Here is a 24,833-nt window from a genome sequence, read left to right as displayed (position 1 = left end):
ACGCCACGTACTCAGATTTGAGAAGTGGAAGAACGGGAAGAAGCTTGAACCCTGAGCTTTAGGGCATCCGGTCGAGGCCTGGATACTAATACTTGTGGCTTTCCAAGAGATTTCCTGAACCTGCTGGCCCTCTCTGTGAATAAAATGCGGAAAATGAGTCTTGGCTTGGATCCAGATTGATTATTTAGAATTTTTTCGGATTACGTGTTCTTATTAGGTCTCCGGAGAGTGTTTGTTTTGGAGCAAGCTCATAGACTATTTTAAACATGTGTGTCCCTCAACTCTAGTACTCGTTCTTTCCTGAAATAGCTATTCACCCTCGGGCTTGCCCTCCTGGCTAAATTTACGAACCCAACAGGCATTTTGCTTACCTGCCTGAAGAATTTGTCATTGGAATGTTTCTTTCCATCCGGGGTTCATTGTAAAAAAAATGTAAAGTTGATTTAGAACTTGAGGCCAGTCAGTGTATATTGTGGTTAAAGTTTGCTTTGCAGAATGACTGGATGTGTTTGTTTTTACACAGAATCTAATTTTGCTTGGGTTTGAGTGTGTATGATGCTGTAGACCAGGCCATAATACATTCATAAAAGAAAATACAAAACAATCTACAAAAATGTACAGAATTTTCCTTTTGCATTTTTTAAAAGTTGCATATTTAGACTACTTTTTTTTTTTTCAAAACAATCTTATTCACAGGGATCCACAAAAATGGCTAAAAATGCTGTATTATGCATGCCAGGCCAGTAGATGGCACTGTCAGTTTGGAAGGAAACACTACAGCTGTGCACAAAACGTCCTGTAAAATAAACAAACATATTCACACATTCACAAATGTATATATTTTGCAAACAATAAGACACCGTTCACACAAACAGCTTCTTCCTTTCCAATTCATTAATTTCCTATGTATTGTTTTTCTTTATAAACACGTTTAACAGGAATACTCACGTCTCGCATCCTTTGCAGCATATTGCACAAGAGCCGCACATTTTTAAGACCCCTTGTCAAGTAAAAAGAATTTCAACTTTTAAATGCAGCACTGCTCATCAATATCAGGCCCAAAGCAGGCAACCAATCAAAGAACTTCAGGCTAAGCATTGCAAGCTTCTGTTTACAGTTTGATTTGATGCAACATGATGGAGGATGGGGCTTTTCTATGGACCATCTTGAGGGATGTAAACAAAAACAAAGGTCCCAACATATTTCCTGTTTTACATTTTTAATTTCTATGGCTTCTGAAAATCCAAAAAAAGTCACAAATTGATAAATAATTGTTTTGATAGCTGTTTTATTATTAAGTTATGACTCAATTGCCTCTTGTTACAGTTATAAAATAATTTGATAACAAGCAGGAAATGTTCACGAGCCAATGACATGACCACATTAATAGGATCTATAAAAAAACATTCTTTAGCTGGTTTACATCTCGCAGCATGTAATGATGTGTTCTGTGTGAATACCCCCCAAAAATGGCAAATATTTAATACTAATATTTTGTAAGTATATTGCACATAACACATAAAACCTTTTTAGTTTTTTTTTTTGTATTTATTTATTTAAATTTTTATATTATTTAAATTTTGTTGTGTTATGATTACATTGTTACATTATAGTCATTTGAATCATTCACTCAACTCGCATGCATACTCATTCATAGTGTTTGAAGACATGCTAGTCCAGGTCTGTCTAAACACGGTCCTGGTGGGCCGGTGTTCTGCAAAGTTTAGCTGCAACGTTCTTCAACACATCTCTCTAGGAGTTTCTAGTGTACCCAGAAAAAGCTTCATTAGCTCGTTCAGATGAGTTTAAAGAGGTTTGAACTAAAATATGCTGGAAACCGGCTCTCCACGACCAAGTTTGGACACCCCTTTACTAGTCTTTTACTTGTGGCTTCATTTGTGGGACAAAAACAATAAAGGTAACAATACTTTGTGTAAACTTCTTGTTATTTTAATATTTTATCCATCTTATTTTTTTATGTAAGAACAGCAAGTTTAAATATTTAACTTCATTCTGTCATCTAATACTAGTCCATTTTGCTTCTTGATATTGCAAACTAACATTTGTCGTTTGTTATTATGGTCCTTGGTAAGTCATAAAAAGTGGAAGTAAACAGCAATCATCACTTTGAGAATCAAATTATATATACAAACATAACTTAATAATACCTGCATCTCCAATCTCCTTAAACTATATAAAAACCTTGTAAACAAACAGTGCCAAAAACTACGCCACTGGAAGTTCTCATTGCTCAACTTATATTGTATATACTGGTATTTGTGTCAAAAATACTACTGTATTAAGTTCAGACCAAGATTTCGAGCACTGGAAAGATTTATTGAGTTTCAGGTTAAGAAAATGATGTTTTACTCTCAGTTTATCCCCTCCAGTAAGACTGTAATGGCTAAAGCCTCATCCTCAGAGTGGTGTTTTCACACAGCTGCACTGAATATAACTGCAGTGGGCAAATGTTTTCCATGTGTTTCCCAGTCGCAAGTGTATGGCTTCTCTCAGAAGCGTATAAATTGCAGCTAACAGAAAAGAAATGCAACTTTGACTTTTAAAAATAGAGCTGTCATTCTGGAGACAATGTCTACAGTTTTGACTAAAGAGAGAGAATTTGACCACATAGGATCATTCTGAAAATGTAGCCCTATATATATTACTGGAGATTGTGAATTATGTAGCCAGAAGTTTGTATGGCTGCATATCATTTTTAAAAGGAACGCTACGGGGTGGTACGGCGCCGTTCCTTTACACGCTTATCAGCGGACCGCTTACCTTCGTATGGACGGTTTACCAGTTTGTCCCGTTAGCGGATCAATCAATACAATTTGTTGGGTTTAGGGAAAGAGGAGGGTGGGTCAGTCGATTGGTCAGTCAGTCAAACAGTCAGTCAAACAGTCAGTCGACAGCGGCCTTTGGTGGATTTACGTGAGAACAGCAGGTGCGAATGGCACTCGCGAGAGAAATTTAAGATCTTAAAAAGCGTATTCAGCAGCCTCTGCTGGATTCGTGAAAACAAAAACTGCAAAAAATTTACCTCCTGGGATGTATTTGGCAGTCTCCAGAAATGTATAAAGAGGTACGCTTGCAGAATGAGCCTGGTTTGGGATTTGAGGACATTGTCTGGGGTGGCAGGTATTAACGCAGAGTCATATTAATGCAGACTCTGCTGGATTGTGACTAATTACATGTAATCTGGATTATGTAATCAGATTCCAACAATTAAGAGGTTGTAATTATATTACATTCTAAATAGTTTATAATCAGATTACAGCTGTACTCTTTATGGATTATATGATTAAATGTTTCTAAGGATTCACTCTAGTTCTTATTTTAAACCTGAATTTTGGCTGTGTACTAGCATTGCTGTTTTACGACAAATTATTAATGTTTGTGATTGATTGATTGATTGATTGACTGACTGACTGACTGACTGACTGACTGACTGACTGACTGACTGACTGACTGACTGACTGACTGACTGACTGACTGACTGACTGATTGATTGATTGATTGATTGATTGATCCATCCATCTTGCCCTAAGGTTATTTAAAGTCCTCCTAAAAAAATGTAGGTTAAACTTTAAAAAAAAATATCAAGACAGTTTTCGTATTCTTGATTCTGTAATGTTGGTTAATGGCAGTTATGTGATGTGACATTCAGGCATGAAGTATCTCTATTGTTTTACTCCTCAGTTTTTTGCTTTGTTTAGGATGCCTTTAGTTGCAACATAGGCTCATTCTGAAAATGTACCCCTATATGCATTTCTGCAGATTGCGAATTATGTAGCCAGAGGAATGTATGGCTGCATTTTGTCTTTAAAACAAACGATACTGTACAGTACTCGAGCTGTATGACACCATTCCTTTTTGCGATAACAGCTGATGGCTTACCTCTGTGTGAAAAGAAATTACAGTTAACTACTCCAACTACCTAACACAAAAACAAAGGTCGAAAGGTTTTACAAAAAAATGGTGTCAAACTCCTTACTATCCCAATATTACACTATTTACAAACTATTTACAGAACAAGCAACCACATTTAAGGGATAACCCAAAAATCATTGTCAACAGGCAAAAAGGTCAAACAAGAACAAAGTACCACAAGCAAAGCAAACACAAAACAAACAGTTCTCACAAATCTCAATAGTCACAAACTTACAAACACATACAAAAACTCTGCATTTTCCAACATACAAATATTTCAAAGAACACATAGCAAGTGACCAAAACAAGGTGGCTGCCAAGGAAGTTATGTCACGTTGTTTAAAATACTGTAGACCAATCAGGAGCAAGCAATCAGTCTAAAGTAGACCATCAGATATTTTAAGGCAGAGTAGAGAGACAGATGAGACATGACAACCATAGGGTTGTAATAACGGCTTTTCCGCTGTTACCAGTTTGTCTGGTAAATTGCCGCGTACGATAGAGCATTTGAGACGCAGAACAGGGTTTATGACGGAATCCTGTAAAGAACGGTTCCAGAAAGCAAATAAGACAAAAACAAAAGCCAAAAAAATTATATGAACAAGTAAATAAGTGAGAATGTGGTCAAATCTGAAAACAAGATAAAAATCATACGAGAGTTTTTCTTTTTTTGCACTTTCTAAAACCAATCCTAACCAGACTTAACCTCTTGATGCCCAAAGTGTTTTTTACATGCATTTTTTAATTTTTCTTTCCTGTACAGTACAGTAGAAAATGTACAGTAGCTTCTGGGACGTATTTGACACTCTCCAGAAATTTATATGAGGTACGTAAACTGAATACGAGCCATTTATCTATGGAACATTTAAGAGGCGGGCAGTACGGTGGCCCAGTGGGTAGCGCTCTCGCCTCACAGCAAGAAGGTCACTGGTTCGAGCCTCGGCTGGATCAGTTGGGATTTCTGTGTATTTTTTTTAATAAAGGGCTAAGCCGAAAATAAAATAAATGAGTGACACTTAAGAGGTCACCTTAAAATGGGAACTTTGTAAAAATCTCTGGACTTATTTGATTTGTTTGTTGTTATTTTATTCTAAAGGCCTCATAACAAATCTTTCAAATTTAAAGTAATAGAAGTGATTTTAAAAAAAAAATCCTGAAAATGTCGACTACGCAAAATAACAACCATTTTTTTATTATCAAATTTAAAAAATCATTATCATGTATTGATTGATTTAAAACCAGGACTGTTTTGTGTAATCTACGAATAATATAAACTGAACTACGGTTTTCATCAGTACTAGATTACAATTTAAAGCAAAGTGCTTGCATTAGAGATTGAAAACAGATCAAGAATTTACTACTAAACTACAAATTTCAAGTTTGCTTATACTGCCTGTTTGTATTTGTGGATCTATACTGCATGTGAGTCCTAAAAGCAGTCCATAAGACATAAACCTCTTTCCTGGCGTCTGCAAAATATGTATATTGATTGAGCACAAAATCTCATGGTAATGTCTAATTTAATCAAACCTTTCTCTTTCAGCCACTCTCTCTCTCTCTCTTTCACATGCCCTTGAAGGAATCAGCAAAGAAAATAGATGAAGCTTTTATTGGGCTCTCTCAATCATCTGAAAGAGCAATGAGGAGCTAAGGTTACAAGCGTCCACGTTATTCCCTCAATCGGATCCTTAACATGCTGTTTTTCTTCCTTCAAAGGTTGAATTGTGGGGACCTACTAGAGAGCTTATAGATGAGGTCGATACCTTTCAAATGGGACCACTTTGTATTAGAAGCTGCCTATTAATGTGATACGCTGCTGTGAATCATTGCCTAAAGGTCATAGAGTGACAGAAACAATCGTCATGCTCCCTAAACAAATAGTAGGTGATGACTTTAAGCTTTATTGTCCACACGAGAATGACATGCTGTGTTAATTATAGACTGGCTGCAATTTGATTGACTGAGAATTAGCAATGCTACAAGTTTATACAGGTTTCTTTGCTAACACTTTAGATTAATAGTTCACACCATTTACTACTGGGTTATTACCTTCTTATTATTAACTGTTTATAAGCACTTTTACTTATGATTATTTTACATTTTAATACCCTTAACCAGTGGTTCCCAAAAAATCCAAATCCAAAAAATAATAATAAAAAAAAAAACATAGCTCCTGGGATTTATTTGGCGGAAATGTACCATGTACCATGTACCAATGTATTTAGAGGTACATTTTCAGAATGAGCCTGGGTTGAATTTATTTGACTTTTGGAAATCACCAAGTGACCCCTTCACTTCGTACAGCGCCAAATATATCCCAGGAGCTATGTTTTTTTTTCTTTGGATTTTTTGTTCTGACTGATCGACTGAACCACCCTCCTCTTTCCCTAAACCTAACTGACAGTTTTAAAAAGCAATCCAGAAAAAGAAAAATCTCTCACATGATTTTTACCACATTTTTTGATTTTCACCCTGTTATTTACTTGCTTATTTTATTTTATTTCTGTGTGGAGTTCCCTCCGGGTGCTCCGGTTTCACTTACCAAAGACATGCACCAAAAAGACATGCACTATAGGTGATTTGGGTGTGAATGTGTGTGTATGAGTGTTTCCCAGTGTTTTGCAGCTTGAAAGGCATCTGCTGTGTAAAACATATGCTGAATAAATTGGCAGTTCATTCTGTTGTGATGACCTCAGATTAATCAAGGGACTGAGCCGAAACGAAATTGTCGGTCGGTCTGTCTGTCTGTCACTCTGTCTGTCTGTCACTCTGTCTGTCTGTCTGTCTATTTATCTATTTCATCTCTCTCTATCTCTCTAAGAATAAAGTTGAAAGAGTGTCAGCCAGGTGATGGTGTGGTAGCAATGTATTTAAATGTAATTAAATCTAGAGTACTTTTATTTTTAAAAAATCTACAAAACATTTGTTAAATATGTCTACCTTTTATAATAAATTACACATTTTTTATTCATTTAATTTAGTTTTTTAACAAATTTATTTATCACTGTTTATATATTTATTTTGGACATATTAAGAAGCACTGAGGCCATTGTCAAATAAAATGTAACCCTGTTATATAATAAAATGCTAAAAAATATATATTAAATATATCAAAAAATAAAAGATTATTTAGACCTTAATTTCCATGGTTGACTGTCATTGTTAAAAACAACTAGATCAAGAGTTCACTCTTATCAATCCTCGATCCCGGGGCTCCCTCTCGTTTGCAAGGCAAGAGGGGAGTTTGAGCTCAGGTTGATCTCGAGAACTCCCCTGCTGTAGTAGCTAATAAACAGATAGCAATTGCTCTTAAGAGATAACTACTACTAGGAGCATGTCTATGGTGCCGATTTGGATTAGTCAATCAACTTAAGTTGCATGTTTTTGGACGGTGGGAGGAAACTGGGAAACCCAGAGAAAACCCACGTGAGCATGGGGATTGTAACGGGGATACTGACACGGAGGGATCCATTATGCAGTATTTATTAGTCACACTTTCACTCAAACAATCAACACGCACGAATGTGCGAACATACAACAATAACAGCAATAAAGGTCTTAGGGCTGGCGGCTGACAGACACAGAGTGATTTACCAGGCATGGGTCAGAGGCAGGCGGCGTGATTCAGAGTCCGTGTAACAGGCTTGGGTCGAGGGCAGGCAGCGAGTATCAGAGTCCGTGTAACAGGCTTAAGTCGTGGGCAGGCAGGAGGCAAAGCAGAGTCAGGAAACGGGCTGGAGTAATACACAGAAGATCAGGCAGGATAGAACGCTCAGTAATGCTGGCCGGGGCTGAACAAGACTTCGCAAAGACTGAGTGTTTGAGTGCGGCTTATGAAGGGTACGTGGGTCATTAGCGGGATAGAGTTCAGGTGTGCTGGATCAGTGTAAGTGGATGATGTAATGCTTAGAAGTCCGGAGATGGTGGCCTCTGCTGGCCAGTGAGGGGAGGGACTGGGACAGAGTCGGTGACAGGGATAACATGTAAACTCTGCACAGAAACGTCGGCTGGCTTGGTAAGGTCTAGAACCAGTGATGTTCTTGCTGTGAGGCAACAGTGCTAACCACTGGGCCACCGTGCCACCCATCTAGAAAAGGAGAAGGAGTAGGGGGGAAAGAGGGAATTCTTCAAAACAAACATGGCTGTCATATGGAACTTAGGGTATTTATAGGGGCTTAGGAATCGTCTGATTGGTTAATCATAAATTGAATAATGCAAGCAATCATAAGCACGTGCATAAGCATAAATTCCTCTCAAAATTAGTTCGTAAATAAACTTCACTCATTTTGAGGAGTGTGGATCACACAATGAAAAAGACTTTATGTTTTGGTGGCCTTGCCCAAATTACTGACACAATAACTAGGATTTGAAGCATGAATGAAATGTTTTGGGTGAGTAACATTTTGCAGACAATAAAGATCTGAGAATCTAGCCAACAGTTTTGAGATTTGCACTCACAGTTTAGAGAATGTTAAGTCTGTATTAAAAAATGTGCCAAAGCAATTGAGAAAAACTGTAATACTGAAAAGGAAAAAAAACACTATTAGAATTTTGATAAATAAACAAGAAAGAAAAAAATGATATGAGGATTAAAAAGAGTGAAAAATATTAAAGCATAACATGGTACAATACACAACTGTACATTCATTCAGATGGTGTGCAATAATATTTCTCACGTAGTTCTCTTGCTGTCTCTGTCTCTTTTTCTCCTTCGTGTCATCAAACCGAAAATTGTTACATTTTTTACTGTAGTCTGTCGCATTTTTTACATAGTACGTTTGACAAAGGCCAACTGGATAGCAGCTTGAATGTGGATACACTGGAAAATTCCCCTTGTAACTAATAGTGTCGGCACAAAAGTATCAGCATAAGCCCGGGTTTGGTTTCAAGCACCATATGGCCCATTTAAGACCGAACAACATGCATGAGCAGTCTGAACGGTCTGCTCTCATGCCACTTAAGAAACATATAGTCCATCTCTCGGATCAATACGCCTGGATATGTATATGAAGGTGTTTCGAGAGAGGCTTTGTAAATCTGCAGTGTCTATTTTTATGCCTGTGGTTATGGTGCACGTGTTCCCTGGGGTTCTTTATGGAGCATGATGAATGAGGTGCTATTCACAGTTTGAGGCCTGACTCTTTTGCCTGCCAGCACATAGATACTCGGTAGCCCACTTGCTGACATTCACATTGCAGAACTGTGATGGCAAAGCAGGTGTTATGTTTATGATTATTTTTTTCTTTTTGTATGTTCAATGTAGGGTGGCACGGTGGCTCAGTGGTTAGCATTGTCACCTCACAGCAGGAAGGTTGCTGGTGTGAGTCACGGCTGGGCCAGTTGGCATTTCTGTGTGGAGTTTGCATGTTCTCCCTGTGTTCGCATGGCTTTCCTCTGGGTGCTCCGGTTTCCCCCACAGTCCAAAGACATGCGCTAAAAGTGACTTGGGGAAGCTAAATTTTTCGTAGTGTATGATTGTGTATGTGAATGAGTGGGTGTATGGGTGTTTTCCAATACTGGGTTGCAGCTGAAATGGCAACCGCTCTGTAAAACATATGCTGGAATAGTTGGCAGTTCATTTCGCTGTGACGACTTCTGAAATAGAGAAATTAATAAATGAATGTTCCATATATCTGTCACTGTTCCCATCTAAGTGTATTAGCAGGTATCTGTAGGGGAAAAATAAGAAAGTGTTAAAGGTATATGTTCACTAAATGAACTGTTAATTTACACATAACTTCGGGGCACCCAAAAAGAATAACGTTAAAGATGATTTCTTTAAGGTGAAACTCTGGTTTGTGATGATTTGTAAAATGCGAGTCAATGGTTATCAGCACATTGAGAAATAAAAAAAAAACATGCATGGAAAAAAATTGCACTCATGGCTCCCGGTCATACAATAGGGGTCCTCTTTATACAGCAATGATACGTTTATCCACAGCTTTGCCAAACGTGCAGAGAGCATTCATGGCAGTCTAAAGTGTAAGCTTCTGGCATGTGAAAATTGATCTTTTAAAATGATACTTTTACAGATTGTTAACATATGTTTACAACACACAAAAAACATAGGTTTATTCCTTTAATCTTTTATTTGCTAAAGTTTTTTTGCCAGAAATTTCAGATTTTAAAGCATTTTTTTAGTGTATTATTAATTTGAGTCTCGTTCATGTTGATGATATTAGCTATTTCATTCTCTTATTAGTTTTATAAACATGTTTCTCATAGTCCCTGTATAATGCAAAGGATTTTCTGTAGTGAAAGTCATACATTTCCTAAAAACTGCCTGAAAATATGATTATGACAAAATGTGGGTTCGTAGCTCATTATTTATTGTAATGTATATGTTAAGATCTCAAAATTCAATTTCTTTCTTTTTGGCTTAGTCCCTTAAATGATCCGCCAACTTATCCAGCATGTTTTTCGCAGAGGATGCCCTTCCAGCTGCAACCCATCTCTGGGAAACATCCATACACACTCATTCACACGTATACACTATGGACAATTTAGCCTACACAATTCACCTGTACCGCATGTCTTTGGACTGTGGGGGAAACCGGAGCACCCGGAGATACCCACGCGAACACGGGGAGAACATGCAAACTTCACACAGAAATGCCAACTGACCCAGCCGAGGCTCGAACCAGCGACCTGCTTGCTATGAGGCGACAACACTACCTACTGCTGTTTATTATTGTTATTTTTTTTTTCAGCTTTTCTAAGCAGTTTCTTGTTGTATAAGCTGTGTGCAATGTGTAACTTTACATTGTCTTTGATGTTGGTGGTGGTGTTGCTGCCAGTAAGTTATTGTTAATTTGACTATTTTTTACAGTTCTTTTTTTTTTTTCATATTGAGAATTAAAAAGGTTATATGATATTAAAGTTTTTTGATTGAACCATCAATTGCAATACAGAACCTTTTCTTTTGAAAGTGTAGCAGCAGGTCTTGAGCAACAGCGACATCTAGTGCTCTTTACATTATGACATTCGTAAATGATTGATGAAGCCTGAGTAATCTCTCCATAGACACTCAGGGTGGCGTCGACGCACCCCGGGCGCCCGTTTGTATAGAATTTTAATTAATCTTAGACATACATGAGACTAAATAATGATTAATTGTCAGTTGGTGTCAGTAGGATTTTAAAATGTTTTAAAATAAGCTTGTCTTGCTCAATAAGGCTGCATTTATTTAATTAAAATTTGTACAATTGTGAAATTTTATTGCAATACTAAATAACTGTTCAAAAGTAGTTTATCATTTAATTTAATAATTTATTCCATCGATTTTATTGATTAATTTTCAGCTTTATTAATCCTCAACTTCATTAGTCTTCAGCGTTACATGATCCTTAAAAAATCACTAATATTTATTATTATTATTATTATTATTATTAATGTGAAAGTAATAAAAGCAGTAATGACTGGAGTAATAATTGTATTTAAAACTACATAGGCTACAATAAAAAAGCAGTTGCTGCCTTTATGTAAAAAATAATTTCTTTAAAAAAAAAAAAGCTGACCTCAAACTTGTGTTAGATCTGGTTTTAAAATTTCAAATCAAATCACTTTTATTGTCACATCAGCAGCAGCACGTGTGCTATAATAAACTTTTCACTCATTATAGCACACGTGCTGCTGATGATGTGACAATAAAAGTGATTTGAAATTTCAGTGTGTACGGTGATGATAGGTTATTTTTGATGCCACGGCACATCGTGACGAAGCACTGCCCTCTCCTGGACAACGGTGCATAGCAATAACCGCCCTCCTCATGGTTCTAATAAAAAGAAGTACATAAATAAAGATAATTATAGAGTTAATCCATAGCAACCACAAAATAAGACTTTTTTATAGACTGACAATAGTTGACCATGATTTATAGTAAAAATATGGTTATACAAAGTTAGCAACTAAAGAAAAATAAGTTTAATTAAGGTAGGCTGCTAAAAGTGTAAAACCCGAAATAAGCAATTAAGTTATTAGTATCATTATTGCTAAAATAATAATCACGATGCCTAAAATGATGAAAAACTACAAAATAAAAAGTTAACTAGGAAAAAATAAGATAAAATCTCCTTTTAAAAATTACAGCAACAAAATGGGCTATAGTTAAAATGGACCAATAGTATCTGGATGCAGCCTTGATGCAAGCTAAGATTTTATCTCTCAGAGATGCAAACACAATGCACTCAGACACAATGCACTCAATGGAGCTAGTGACGTCACTGTGATGGGTAGAGTTAGGGGTGGGGTTAGGTGAGCACATTAAAAAGTATTGATCCTGAAGGGCCAGCCTGTACACCAGATGGTGACCTGTCCCACCTGCAGCTTCTCCACGATGGACATCCAGCTTTCTCCAACCTCCGGCACCTAGACTGCAGCTCTGCACAAGAAATATGGCCAGAGGAGATATGGTCGTGTCCAACTGAGCCTGGTTTCTCTGATAGTTTTTTCCTTCACTTTTGCAAATTGGTAAAGTTTGTTCCTCGCCGCTGTCGCCACTGGCTTGCATGGTTCGGAACGGCATCGATGGATTTCCTCTTCAGTGTTAGGACATTCAGCAGTGAAAATTAAACCACACTAAACTGAACTTCAACTCTGAAAACTGGTCTGACACAGTTTTAATGTACTAAAATTTTCTATGTTAAGCTGCTTTGGCTAAATCTATTGTAAAAGCGCTATAGAAATAAAGATGAATTGTATTGAATTAAATTGAATTAAATTCTGATGACCATGAAGACCAAAGCGAGTGGTCATGTTTTGTGTCACAAATATAGTATCTAAGTTCTCTGCTCTGGGAAAATAATTTATTTGGAAAGTCACATATAGGATTTAGGCTACTGCATAGTCATGTTCACCATGTAGGTCATAGAAAGCAGGATAAAGGAATAATTTGAGGGAAAAGAAATAAAAATTACAGCATAATTTACTCACCCTTAAGTTGTCATCTGTGTATATAACTTCCTTCATTTAGACGAATTGGAATTTATCATAAAAAAATATTTCATAAGATATTTTTAACAACATGGAGGCATATTGATTAGTTATAATGAGTTATTTATTTAAATATTTTTTCCGCATTTTTTGTGCCTTGGACTGACTTTTGCTGTTTACTCTGATTGTGTTCAAGTCATTGAATGACATCATATAACTTTTTTTCGTAGTTTCGGAAAATCCCACGTCTAGCACTAATTGTAAATAACTAAATGAATGGATTCCCATGTCGTCTGTAAGTACAGAGTCAGCAGTTCAGCTGCGTCAACCGCGTCTGCTAAGTGACAATGTACATGCAAGGTGTGCCTTTGTGTTTTAGGCACGCTCACATTTTTTGCATAGTTTCTGTTCTAGAAGACGACACAAACACGGCATGAGGAATGTACTCATCTTGAAAACTGTATTTCACACAGTTAAAACTATTCAGAGAGAAAGAGAGAGAGAGAATTTTTTACAGACGATTTCCTGCATAAGACGAGAGTTCAGCTCTTTTTATATTACGTAAATACTTAATTTGTGTTTAATACGTTCCTTAAACGTTAATTTTGACTTAGTGCCAATTACGTTAAACGTTTTTGTTTTAAACTAATGCATATTTAGTGTAGTAAACCTAAAATTAGCTTAATACTGAAGCTTCGACTATGAAATTCAACGGATATTTGAGACTGCATATTCGCGAGGCGGTGGATTTAAAACCGACGAGGTTTTCAACTCGACACACATTTAATAGGAAAATCCAGTTGGATCCTTACATCGTTGTTAAAGTCGACAATGTAAAACATGCGAAGACCGCCACAAAACCGAAGACCAACAAACCGACTTTCAATGAGGAGTTCTGCCCGTACATCTCCAACGGTGTGGAGCTGGAGCTGGCTGTTTTCCACAGCACTCGTTTAGGATACGACACGTTTGTGGCTAATTGCAGAATCCAGCTTAAGGAAATCACAACGACACCAGGCACAAAGCCAAAATTTGAAGGATGGGTGAGTTATAATAAAGTTACAGCAAGTACATCTAGAATTAGATAAAATATAAAGCAAATGATGCATTCATAAAATCAATGACAAAATGGAAGGAGAAAAAAGTAAACCTTTTTAAAAATTTATGTATATTGTGAATTAATGGTGTAATTGATGTAGTTAATGGAAAAGTAATAGCAAACACTACAGAAATATCAAGATATTTGGCAGAATTCTACACTGAGAAAAATTATTTAAAGATGTTGGGTTTATTCAATTTATTTAAGTTAAATGGTTGTAAACAATTTATTTGGACTGAATTTAAACAAACAAATTAAGTTGTACATTGCTAAATTTAATTTGTTTAAATTCAACACATTGTTTGCAGAAATTTATATTTTTTCAGTGAATGAAAATCTATATTGGGATAACTACAAATGATGTAATACTCAGAATATATTAACGAGGACATTTAAAAAAGAAAGTCTTCAGTTCAAATGTGCAACAAAGGGTTTTTTCATTGATGTATTTGGTGATTCTATAAACAAGTTAAATTACCCATTACACTGAGACCACATTCGATAACTTTTCCAATAAGATGTCTTGTTTAGAACATTTGTGGACGGTTACACTAAATAATTTGTTGGCATTTTTGCAGAAAGATTCAAAAATTGTCTTAACCCCATTATTAATGTATGTCATTCGTGATTTGTGAAAGGGCAACACATTTCTAATAATAGGCTCGTTTTACATTTGATTGATTACAATGAATTTATTGTGGATATTTTATTTATACTGCTTAAAGCATTTGATACAATTAATGATAGATGAAAAAGAGCGACTGTAACAGCTGAATTAAATGATCACTTGAAGCAACCTAGAGATTTAAAATGAATAAAGGCATATGAGAAGCCTGTCCTTCACTTTTTATTTTTTAACACAAGCTATAGCTCTACATACATACGTTTTTATGGTAACTCAATTTAAGATAAATAATTAAAATGCTCTCAGTTAGCTGACTGCTTTTTTCTCATTAATATTTAAGTGAAATTAAAAATGCTATTGATTTCCTTAATATCTGTATTTGTTTTATATTTATAAATGTGTTAGTCCATCAGAAAATGTGCTAATAATATTTGGTGTTCTATTAACGGATATGGTAGAATATTTTTTTAGGTATTAAAATGTGTAAAGATCAAAATGAGAGAATTTTATATCAATTATTAAAAAAATTAAACATGAAATACACTCATGGTAATCAGAGATTTGTCAAGCAAAATAAGAAAAATGTTAGGGTTGTCACACAAGCCACAATCATCGATGAATTTGCTCTTCAGTGTTTGAACACTCAGTAACGATTAAATCACACTGAACTGAGCTAAACTGAACTGAACTTAAACACTAAAACCTGAACCACACTGTTCCAGTTACTATGAACATTTATGTGAAGCTGCTTTGACACAATCTACATTGTAAAAGCGCTATACAAATAAAGCTGAATTGAATTGAATTGAATCAGTCATAAAATAAGTGGAAATTCATATTTCATATTTTAAAAAGACAATTTTGTTTTATCCAATGGTAGTCCTGACAGTAGTTCTGACAGCATATGTTTTAAGGTAATTTTAACTTATTAAACTAAGTTAATCATGTTCTAACTAGGCAAGGCACGGTATAAGATTCTGACGGGATGATAACCTTGGATAAAAATATCACGGTTTCCCGGTATAACGGTATTGTGCTCACTGCTGTGAAATAAATTCTTTTTAAATGTCTGGGTAAAAAACAAAAACTTTTTTCTCCTTTGAAAACAATATATTCTATTTTTTAAAAAGATTTATGACATTTTGGAGCAGTAAAAACACATCAGGCTATGTAATTCAATGGAATCAGTGACTCTTTCTGTCTTCATTTTTTTCAAAAACAGATTTCTTTACAATTTAAAACAGCATCTTTGGATATATTTTTTTCTGCTGGAGATACTGTTGTCCTAAAAAATGTAAATAAAAAATCTTGCACGCACATTAGGAACGGTATTGCAGAAAATTTTAGCAGTTTTAAAAGCTTGACTTTTCCAAACAGCGGTATACCTTGAAAACTGTTATCGCCTAGTTCTAAGTTAATTTTATAAATTACACAAGCTATTTTAAGTCACTTTAACATAAAATAAGTTCAATGGACTCATAAGATTAATTTGATTTAGCTTTAAAATATAAGACAACCAGGATTTTTTTTACGATGTGGTTTTAATGTTTCTGACTTAAGCACTGACAATTGTGTATTTAAAAACAAATGTATTAAGAATTGCCTGAATTCTAAAGGCTTGGAATATCATCTCTGAATTCATTTTTAAAGTGGTTTAGTTTTTTTGAAGTCTGTAAATACAAATTTCCCCAAAAAAGCAGGTATCTGAGAAGAACCTCAGACAAACACACACCACAACATAATGGTTGTCAGTTTTGCCAGATGCACTTGAATGTTTGTAACCCAAACTGTCCAAACATAACATAAAATACACAGTCAAAACATCCGAACTGATCCCACACTAGCCCAAATTTTGTTAACCTGCTTAAGCCATTATTTTTACCAGGGTGATCAGATTCACACCTGCTGAAAGATGTTCATGATGCAAATATACATTTTAATTAGTTTATTAAAAAAAAAAAATATATATATATATATATATATATATATATATATATATATATATATATATATATATATATAGGATTTGTTTTATTAAAAACTTAATAGTTTTAATTTCTTTGAAAAAAGTTGACTAATATATATGAATTCTGCTGATTTTTTGTTTAAGTATAAAAAGTTCAGTGAAGTAAAACATAAGTTAACATAACTCAAAAATGTCCATTGTCATAACTAATTGACACAATAATATTGTAGTGGAAAATATTAGAACGGTTACAGCATTTTTTTTTTTAGCTGGATTAAAACAAAGTTGTAAATAAAATGCACCAAATATAAAATGTATGGTGCAGAAGCCCAGTGTTCTTGTCAGAGGGTCCTGTTGCTTTCATTTGTGCTATAAGCCATTGGTGAAAACAGTTTGCACCCCACTATGTATAACAAACTATGTGTTTGCATATCGTTGCCATCATGTTACTGTATTCCAAATGAAAGGTCAAATGAGCACTCATGAACAACTGTTGTTGTTTTCTTTTTATCTTTTTGTCTTAAAATCTGATTGTGAAGTTTTGCTTGTCTCCAATCATGTTATGTTTAAACTAAAATTAGACGACAATATTGGTTATATTCCTAACCAATGTACATGTAGTTTGTCTCTTAAAATTGTGTACTTTTTACAATGCAATTTGATTGTCAGAGATCAACACATGAACTTCCCAATCCCATTAGAGCTTGTTGTGCTTTGTGATGCGTGCTTTGGACTTCACTCCCTGAACCAGCTTGTCCTGCTTTCCTCGTCTTGCCTTGTGAATTCCTCCCACATTGCAGCTTAATGATAGTAAGTGAATGACTTAGATGGTGAGATAGAATGACTCAGAACATACTGAAAGTTATGATTAGAGATAAAAAGATGACTGTGTTAATATGCTCTGTTAAACAATCATACACAACACGCATGCTCTTGCAGGGCCTATATGGCTTTTTGCTGGCTATAAGTGCAAGACAGAAAAGCTTTATTCCGCAAAAACAACTGTCCTGGATGTACTTTATTACACGTTCACTTGACACAAAACATAAAACTAGACACAGCATTGTTCTTAGCTGTAATCATTCATTTATTTATTTATTTTATTTACTGTAAGTGCAAAGCTCAGAAAACTTTCATTTACGAAAAAAATTTAAAGGCATGTTTGCCTACATACATGATCTTTAATATGAAGAAGTTTGTCTTACATCTTCATCTTGGTAATTGTTTTATTGGTAATTGGTAATTGGTAACTGCTTTTGTTTACATTGCATTTCTGTGGTTCTGGGTTCAGGGTCTGTTCAATCTGTTATTTGCAAACTATTATATATGCTATTATTTAAAGACTTGTCTATTGAAAGCTCTGCAAGCACAAAATAGGAACCAAACTAAAACTATTTAAAAATGCACACTACTTTAACCTTGGTGCAGTCTGTACATCCACCCACAAACCTTCTGATGGCTTCATTGGATCTCCAGATCTGGTCATGCAGGAATGAAAGGTATATAACTTATATGCTGCTTTGACACAATCTGTAAAAGCGCTATAGAAATAAAGATGAATTGAACTGTATTTTCATTGACCCCTGGTGTCCAGTGTTATGTCTAGAATAGATGATCTTGTTGTGGTGATTCCTACCTGCATATCACAGGTTTGTAGCATGTCTCGCTGGAGGATTTTCTGAGATCGTACATTATGCTGAGGTGTTTACTGGATGAGGCTGTGTACCTTAGGGTGGAGGATTGGCTTTGGTGATTCACTTGACTCATCAGATGAATGAATGTGGGAGAGTGTGTCAGCCATTCTGTTCTTGGATGCTGGTGAGGTCTGAAAGTCAAACTGGGAGAAGAATAAAGCCCATTATGCTTGCTGATGATTTAGGTCATTTTCATCAGTTGCTATAGGTTTTTGTGACCGATGAAGACAGTAAATTTGTCTTGTGACTGTACACCAACCAATGTCTCCATTTCTCCAAAGCAGCTTTTACAGGTAGTAACTCATGATTACCAGTGTCATAAGTTCCTCTCAAATGGAAAGGACTTGTTTTTTTTCTTGATTGAATGTGCATTATTATTGGTTATCAGCTGATAGATATGGGCCACTTGGGGTCTTCTGTGCCTACTAGTAGGCTCAGAAGGCTGTTATCATCCATCTATATGGTTAATCAGCTATAGATTACATACGGCTGCTGCTGGAAGTTAAAGAGAATTATTTAATAAATATTCGATTAATTGTAGATTTGGTATTTTATTAGTGTTTACCCCTCCACCTAACCATCACAGTAATGTAAAAACAGACCTGGATCTGAAGTTTTCTGAATAACAATTGTAATTATTCATATTATTTATTAAATTTCCCATTAATTGTATTTTATTAATGTCTGCCCCTACCTCAACCCTAAACCCAACCATCACAGTATAAAAACAGATCTGGCTCTGGAGTCTTCGATATTATTATAGCTGATTAACCATGTGGATGGATGATATAAGGCCCCTACTGGCCCATATCTCATATAAGCTGATAACCACTGATAACGGCCATTCATTTGAGTGATAACATTCAAAGCGGGTGCTCTGGCAGCAGATATTTGTTGCATTGTTTTTTAGAAGTCTGCTGTTTGACTCCTTTACATATTTTTATACATTTTTCTGATGATTTCCTAGCTATTAATGTTCACAATTAACAAGTGATGCAGCGCACACCAATGGATTTAAGTTTTTTAGTTTTTTTTTTGTTTTTGGATCCTAATTTTCATTTATAAAAATTTAAGTGTGAACATTGAACAACAGAAAACCACTTAATGTAAAATTGTCTTATTTGTTCAGCTCATTTTTAAATAAGTAAATATTTTGTAATTGTAAGAAACTGCTTCTCGTTCATTCATTCATTTTCGTTTCGACTTAGTCCCTTTATTAATCCGGGGGTCGCCACAGCGGAATGAACCGCCAACTTATCCAGCATATGTTTAACGCAACATCCATACACACTCATACTTCACACACATACACTAGGGACAATTTAGCCTACCCATTTCACCTGTACTGGATGTCTTTGGACTGTGGGGGAAACCTGAGCACACTGACCCATCCCTGTCTTGAACCGGCGACCTTCTTGCTGTGAGGCGACAGCACTACCTACTGCGCCAAACTGTGCTTTTATAAATGGTAATTGCACTTTTAATAACACCATGTTACATAAAAAAAGCTTGTATTCATCCTTTTAAAAACATTTACTTGACCCAATAAAAAATGAATAATTTGCCTTAAACATATTTTCTATCTCCATGAGAACAATTTGTTATAACCTGGTACAAAGCATATTTTTATTTTTGAAGAAAGTCATTAAATTAAATTTTTTTGTTCTAAACAAAAAAAAAAAAAAACTTTAATCAAAACAACAATTCCCTTAAAATGTTCATTCATCCAATAAAAAATAGGGTAATGATTTCACATTTAAATTTGATCTATTGAGCCAATAAAAAATAAATAATTTGCCCTAAACAATGTATTTTTTTAAGTGCATGAAAGTACAAAACACATTGAGTTTCTGTCACCTTAAAATTTTACATTGGTCAAAACAAATATTGTTTAGTTGAGCTCCTAATCAAGAACATTTATATTTAACTATATTTACAACTAAGTTTTTAATTGTATTAGGTACTGCTTGAATCTTTTTTCACTGTACCATGTTTTATTTTGCATCATTTTTTTAGAATATACAATCAACCCTAATTAGAAATGATCAAATAATTGAAAATTATATTTAACAATTAAAGCTGAACCAAAATAAATGAATAATCTTAGATTACACATGTTAACTTAAAAAAGTGTTTGTGTTCAACTGAAAAAGTCAAACAGGTTTAAACAAATTGAGAAATGGACACACTTTAATATTAATAAATTGTTTGAAATGGAAAGCACAAAGTCTAAAATAATTAACCAAATTTATCAAAGCGGTGAAACTAACATAAAAACCCATTTAAAAAAGACACACTAAATAGACACAGGTTTAAGAAGGGGCATATTAAATTCTGAATTTATTGTTGTTGAAAATATGCCATTCCTCTTCACCACACTAACTAAAAAACACTTTTAAATCTTTGATGTTTGGCATTCATTAATTGGTCTGAGCAGCACGGTGGCGCTATAAGTAGCACAATCGCCTCACAGGAAGAAGGTCGGACCAAATTATAATATGTGTCATATTTAGGGTTAGGCTTACATTTTAGATTGTTGACACTCACAATGCAAGAACAAACGAATGTTCTGTATTCACGTTTTATGTCATCAATGTCTGTTTCACTTTCACTTAACTCCAGTGCCAGCGGACATCAAACGTTCTCCTCTTCTGTATTTCTTGGACACTTGATGCTGGTTGAAGTCAAGCTATAGCCTACACGTTAAGCTTATAGCTCCTATTAACCCCACTTCCACAAGTTAGACAGACAGACATAGAGTTAATGTCAGGAAGCCTCATAATTGGTTTTTGAATGACAGCAGCCACGTTTTGCGCACAGTAAGAAAAACCTGTCTGTGCAGCTATAATTTTGAGTGTGGATTCCATATTTTGCCTTTACAAAGTCAGCACGTCAGTGTCAATCTGTTTTGTGTTCACATTGTCTGCATAGTTTCTGTACATGACGACGCAAACGAGGCATGTACTCATTGTAAAAGCTGAGGGAGAGAGAGAGCGTGTGAGAGAGAGAGAGAGAGAGAGAGAGGTTCATTTACAGACGATTTCCTGCAGTAGACGAGAGTTCAGCTCTCAGCTGTGGTTTTCTTGACTTTTTATAGCTGATTATGCTACTCAAAGACTTGATTTATGTTTCTTCTGAACGCAGCCTTTAATAAACATGTTTATTAAGACTCAGTGTTAATTATAGAAAGCCTTTTTGTTTCAAATTAATGCATATTCGGAGTCGAAAGGTAAATAGCATCGACCATGAAGTTCAACGGATTAATGAAGCTGCGTATCGGCGAGGCGGTGGATTTAAAACCAACGACGTCTTCAACCCGACACACGTTTAGCAGGAAAATGCAGCTGGATCCTTATATCGTTGTTAAAGTTGATAATGTACAGCTTGGGAGGACCGCCATTAAAACGAAGACCGACAAACCGACTTTCAATGAGGAGTTCACCAAAACCATCTCGAATGGTGTGGAGCTGGAGCTGGCTGTTTTCCATAGCGCTCGTTTAGGATACGACACGTTTGTGGCTAATTACAGAATCCAGCTTGAAGATCTGATAACGCCATCAAATACAAACCAAACGTTTGAAGGATGGGTGAGTTTTCACTACAGAGTTATAGTCTTTATTATGTTATTTATTATTTATGCTAATCAAACCGTCAAAATTATAACAACATAACATGGTGACAGCACATGTACTATAGCCCAATAAAACGATGGCTCATTTTTTTTCAAGAAAATATTGATGTCTACTCTAATTATTTTTTTGTTTGTTTAATAAGTAAAACGGATCAAGAAAAGTAGTTTGAAACTTATTCAGTTAAAGTTATTAACTTTAAAAAGTTAACTCAAAAAAAATTTGTAATGGCTTTACCCGGAATTATATTGGTTTTAATAAAAGCTATAATGTTCCGCACTGGGTTGCAGCTAGAAGGACGTCCGCTGTGTAAAACATATGCTGGAATAGTTGGCGGTTCATTATGTTGTGATGACCCCTGATAAAAAAGGAACTATGCCAAAATGAAATGAATGAATGAAAGCTATAATAGTCCCTGTGGGTCTCTACAGGCAATTTGTTGCCTCACACATGTTATAACCTCTAAATCCTAATGAAATGTATTCTAAAACCATTAATGTACTGTTTTAGTGGTTATCAGTTGATTGTTAGTCATATTGTAGTGGAATGCAACAAAAGTATATTTAATTTTTTTTATCAGGTTTGAATTAAATTTACAGATAAAATGCACCAAATACAAAATCAGTAACATATCTGTAACCTATATCTAGGTTCTTGTCAGAGGGTCCTGTAACTTTCATTTGTGCAAGAACTAGGTCGTGCTCAAAACCACAGGTTGCACCCCACTATGCATCATGGAAACTCTTAACAGCATACCGTCTTCTACATGTATAGGTAAAAGGTGATATGTGGTTGGCTTTACTTTTACTTTAATCTAAAAGCTAAAATCTGGTTAAAGGAGCACTGATGAACAACTGCTGTTTATCTTTTGTGTCATAAAAAATAATTATGAGGTTTTTATTGTACCCAATCAAGTTGGTATGTTATATTACCTTTCAAACTAAAATATGCTAAAAATAACACTATCAAGTTTTTTAAGACTACAAGAATTTTTTTTACCCAAGTAACTTTTTAGCATAGGCTACAGCATGTGCTTTGGGCCTGTTAGATTGTGTAAGAGTTTTACAGTGTTGATCATGGTCAGATTACGGTTAGATTCACAACCTAACTTTTGCTGATCATTTCCCAGTACGTTGCAGTCACACATGTGCACAGGTTGTTTTGCAAATGCGGTTCTCACACTCAGTGTTGCAGAAGATGCAAACTCATATACTGTAGCAGTCGTGCAGACATGCTGCTCAACCAAACCAGCAGGATTCCTTTCCTTGACTTTATAACACTCATATTCATATACATCTTATATGTTCCACTTGAACAACTCGCAGTATTATTCACAAGAACGAAAGTTAACCTTTTGTAATCGTTTCTGCTTGGTCGTGTGGTTTGAAGAGTACTTTTTAAATCAGGTTTACTTTAAACATATCTAGGGTAGCAGGGTTGGTTAAACCTCTGCTTTGGTTTCACAGCTGAGGGTTTGTAGATTATCTATGCATCTGTCTGACATGGTTTACATGCAAGCAACCTATATATGATCATTAGGGGTACTGTGAGAGATGCAGAGTTTGTCTTTTTAAATTGTGTACTTTTTAAAATGTGATTCTAGTGTCTTGGGTCAACACAGGAACTTTTCAAGCCCGTAAGAGCTTGTTGTGCTTTGTGATGCGTGCTTTGGACTTCACTCCCTGAACCAGCTTGTCCAGCTCTCCTCGTTGTGCCTTGTGTTACAGGAATTCCTCCCACATTGTAGGGCATGCTTAATAATAATAGTGAGTGAGAGAATGGCGATATAGAATGACTGAAGTCAGTGTTCAAATAGAGAGGCGAATCTGTTAATATGCTGCAATGAAATCTGATGTTTTTTTGTAGAGTAAATCAATCAGTCATAATTCATATATGCGCCAAAGAGTTTACAGTATTTTTCTTTTATTAAAAGTAGTTTGATTTGAAGCATGTCAAAATATAGCCGCATCCAACATTTCCTTTTTTAGTTCATGTGTCATCTTCAGTATAAGGGTTGTAGTACATTGTCAGGTTATGGGAACATTTGGTGCTTTTTGAAAAGAGTTTCAAGAGTTCACACTTAGCTGATGATTGGTAGTAAGCTTGCTTGGCATGCTGTCCCAGGAAAGAGCCCTGAGCTTATAAGATCCTCGAGCCCTGGGCTACCTCCTGTTAGGGCATGAGGGGAGTTTGAGCTTAGGTAGATCTCGATAAACTCCCCTTACTTATTTCTGACTAATGACAGATATGGGATGGCTAAGGCGAGATATACGGCTTGCTTAGAGCTTGACTTTGATGTTAGTTTGGTATGTTCAGTTTACTTGGGTTGCGTACCAGAGAACCAGAGAAAACCCACGCAAGCACGGGGGGAATAGAAACCTGAGCACAGAAATGTCGACTGGTTTAGTAGGGACTTTAACCAGAGACATTCTTGCTGTGAAGCAACAGTGCTAATCACCGGGCTGCTGTGTCACCCATCTAGAAAGGAGGGGGAATAGAGGTGGGTGGGTGTGTTTGGGGGGATACTGAGATGAAGACGAAGATACTAAGATAAGAAACTCTGGTTATTTATAGTGAGTTATCTGAGTGGTGAATCAATTGTAGGCTATTGCGGGACCAGCCTTGATCAATCTAAGCATAACAAGTATGCTACTCTCTAAGTTAGTTTATAAATAAACTTCACAAACTATGAGATATATTTTTTGTATTGTGTATTTTTTGAGTTTTGATTGACCTGCTGGGGAATAACAAACCCCACAAATTGCTTTTGAATAGAGCCTCTTTAAATATTTAAAATGTATGCGTGTGCAGGCTATCATGATATTATTACTGATTAAAGAAGTTAGACTATTATGGAGACATTAATGGGACATGATGATGATGAGGAAAAAACAAGGCAAGAAAATGAGAACACAGAACAGCCAAAAAGGACAACACCACGCAAAGCTCTAAGGCA

General features: G+C 35.6%; 1 protein-coding gene across 7 annotated transcripts in view; it reads left to right on the top strand.

The window, feature by feature from the left end:
- prkchb (protein kinase C, eta, b) overlaps positions 1-24,833 on the top strand; it is a 220,532-nt gene that overhangs the window by 159,287 nt on the left and 36,412 nt on the right. Inside the window, exons 1-3 of one of the 7 annotated variants that reach the window (XM_087297008.1) lie at positions 13,334-13,815; positions 16,931-16,936; positions 21,750-21,835. The exons of 4 other annotated variants lie outside the window; for them this stretch is intronic. In XM_087297008.1, coding sequence (XP_087153134.1) covers positions 13,566-13,815; positions 16,931-16,936; positions 21,750-21,835 — 342 coding nt within the window. In that variant the 5' untranslated portion in view covers positions 13,334-13,565. Of the gene's footprint in view, positions 1-13,333; positions 13,908-16,930; positions 16,937-21,280; positions 21,836-24,833 lie in introns of those variants that run through there. 2 more of the 7 variants (NM_001044806.1, XM_087297003.1) reach the window with 2 other exon arrangements.

The sequence above is a fragment of the Danio rerio genome, chromosome 20 (genome assembly GCF_052040795.2).
Source record: "Danio rerio strain M-AB ecotype USA chromosome 20, GRCz13ab, whole genome shotgun sequence".
NCBI lineage: Eukaryota > Metazoa > Chordata > Actinopteri > Cypriniformes > Danionidae > Danio > Danio rerio.
The sequence above is the reverse complement of the archived record's forward strand: the minus strand, read 5'-3'. Positions and strand labels throughout refer to the sequence as shown.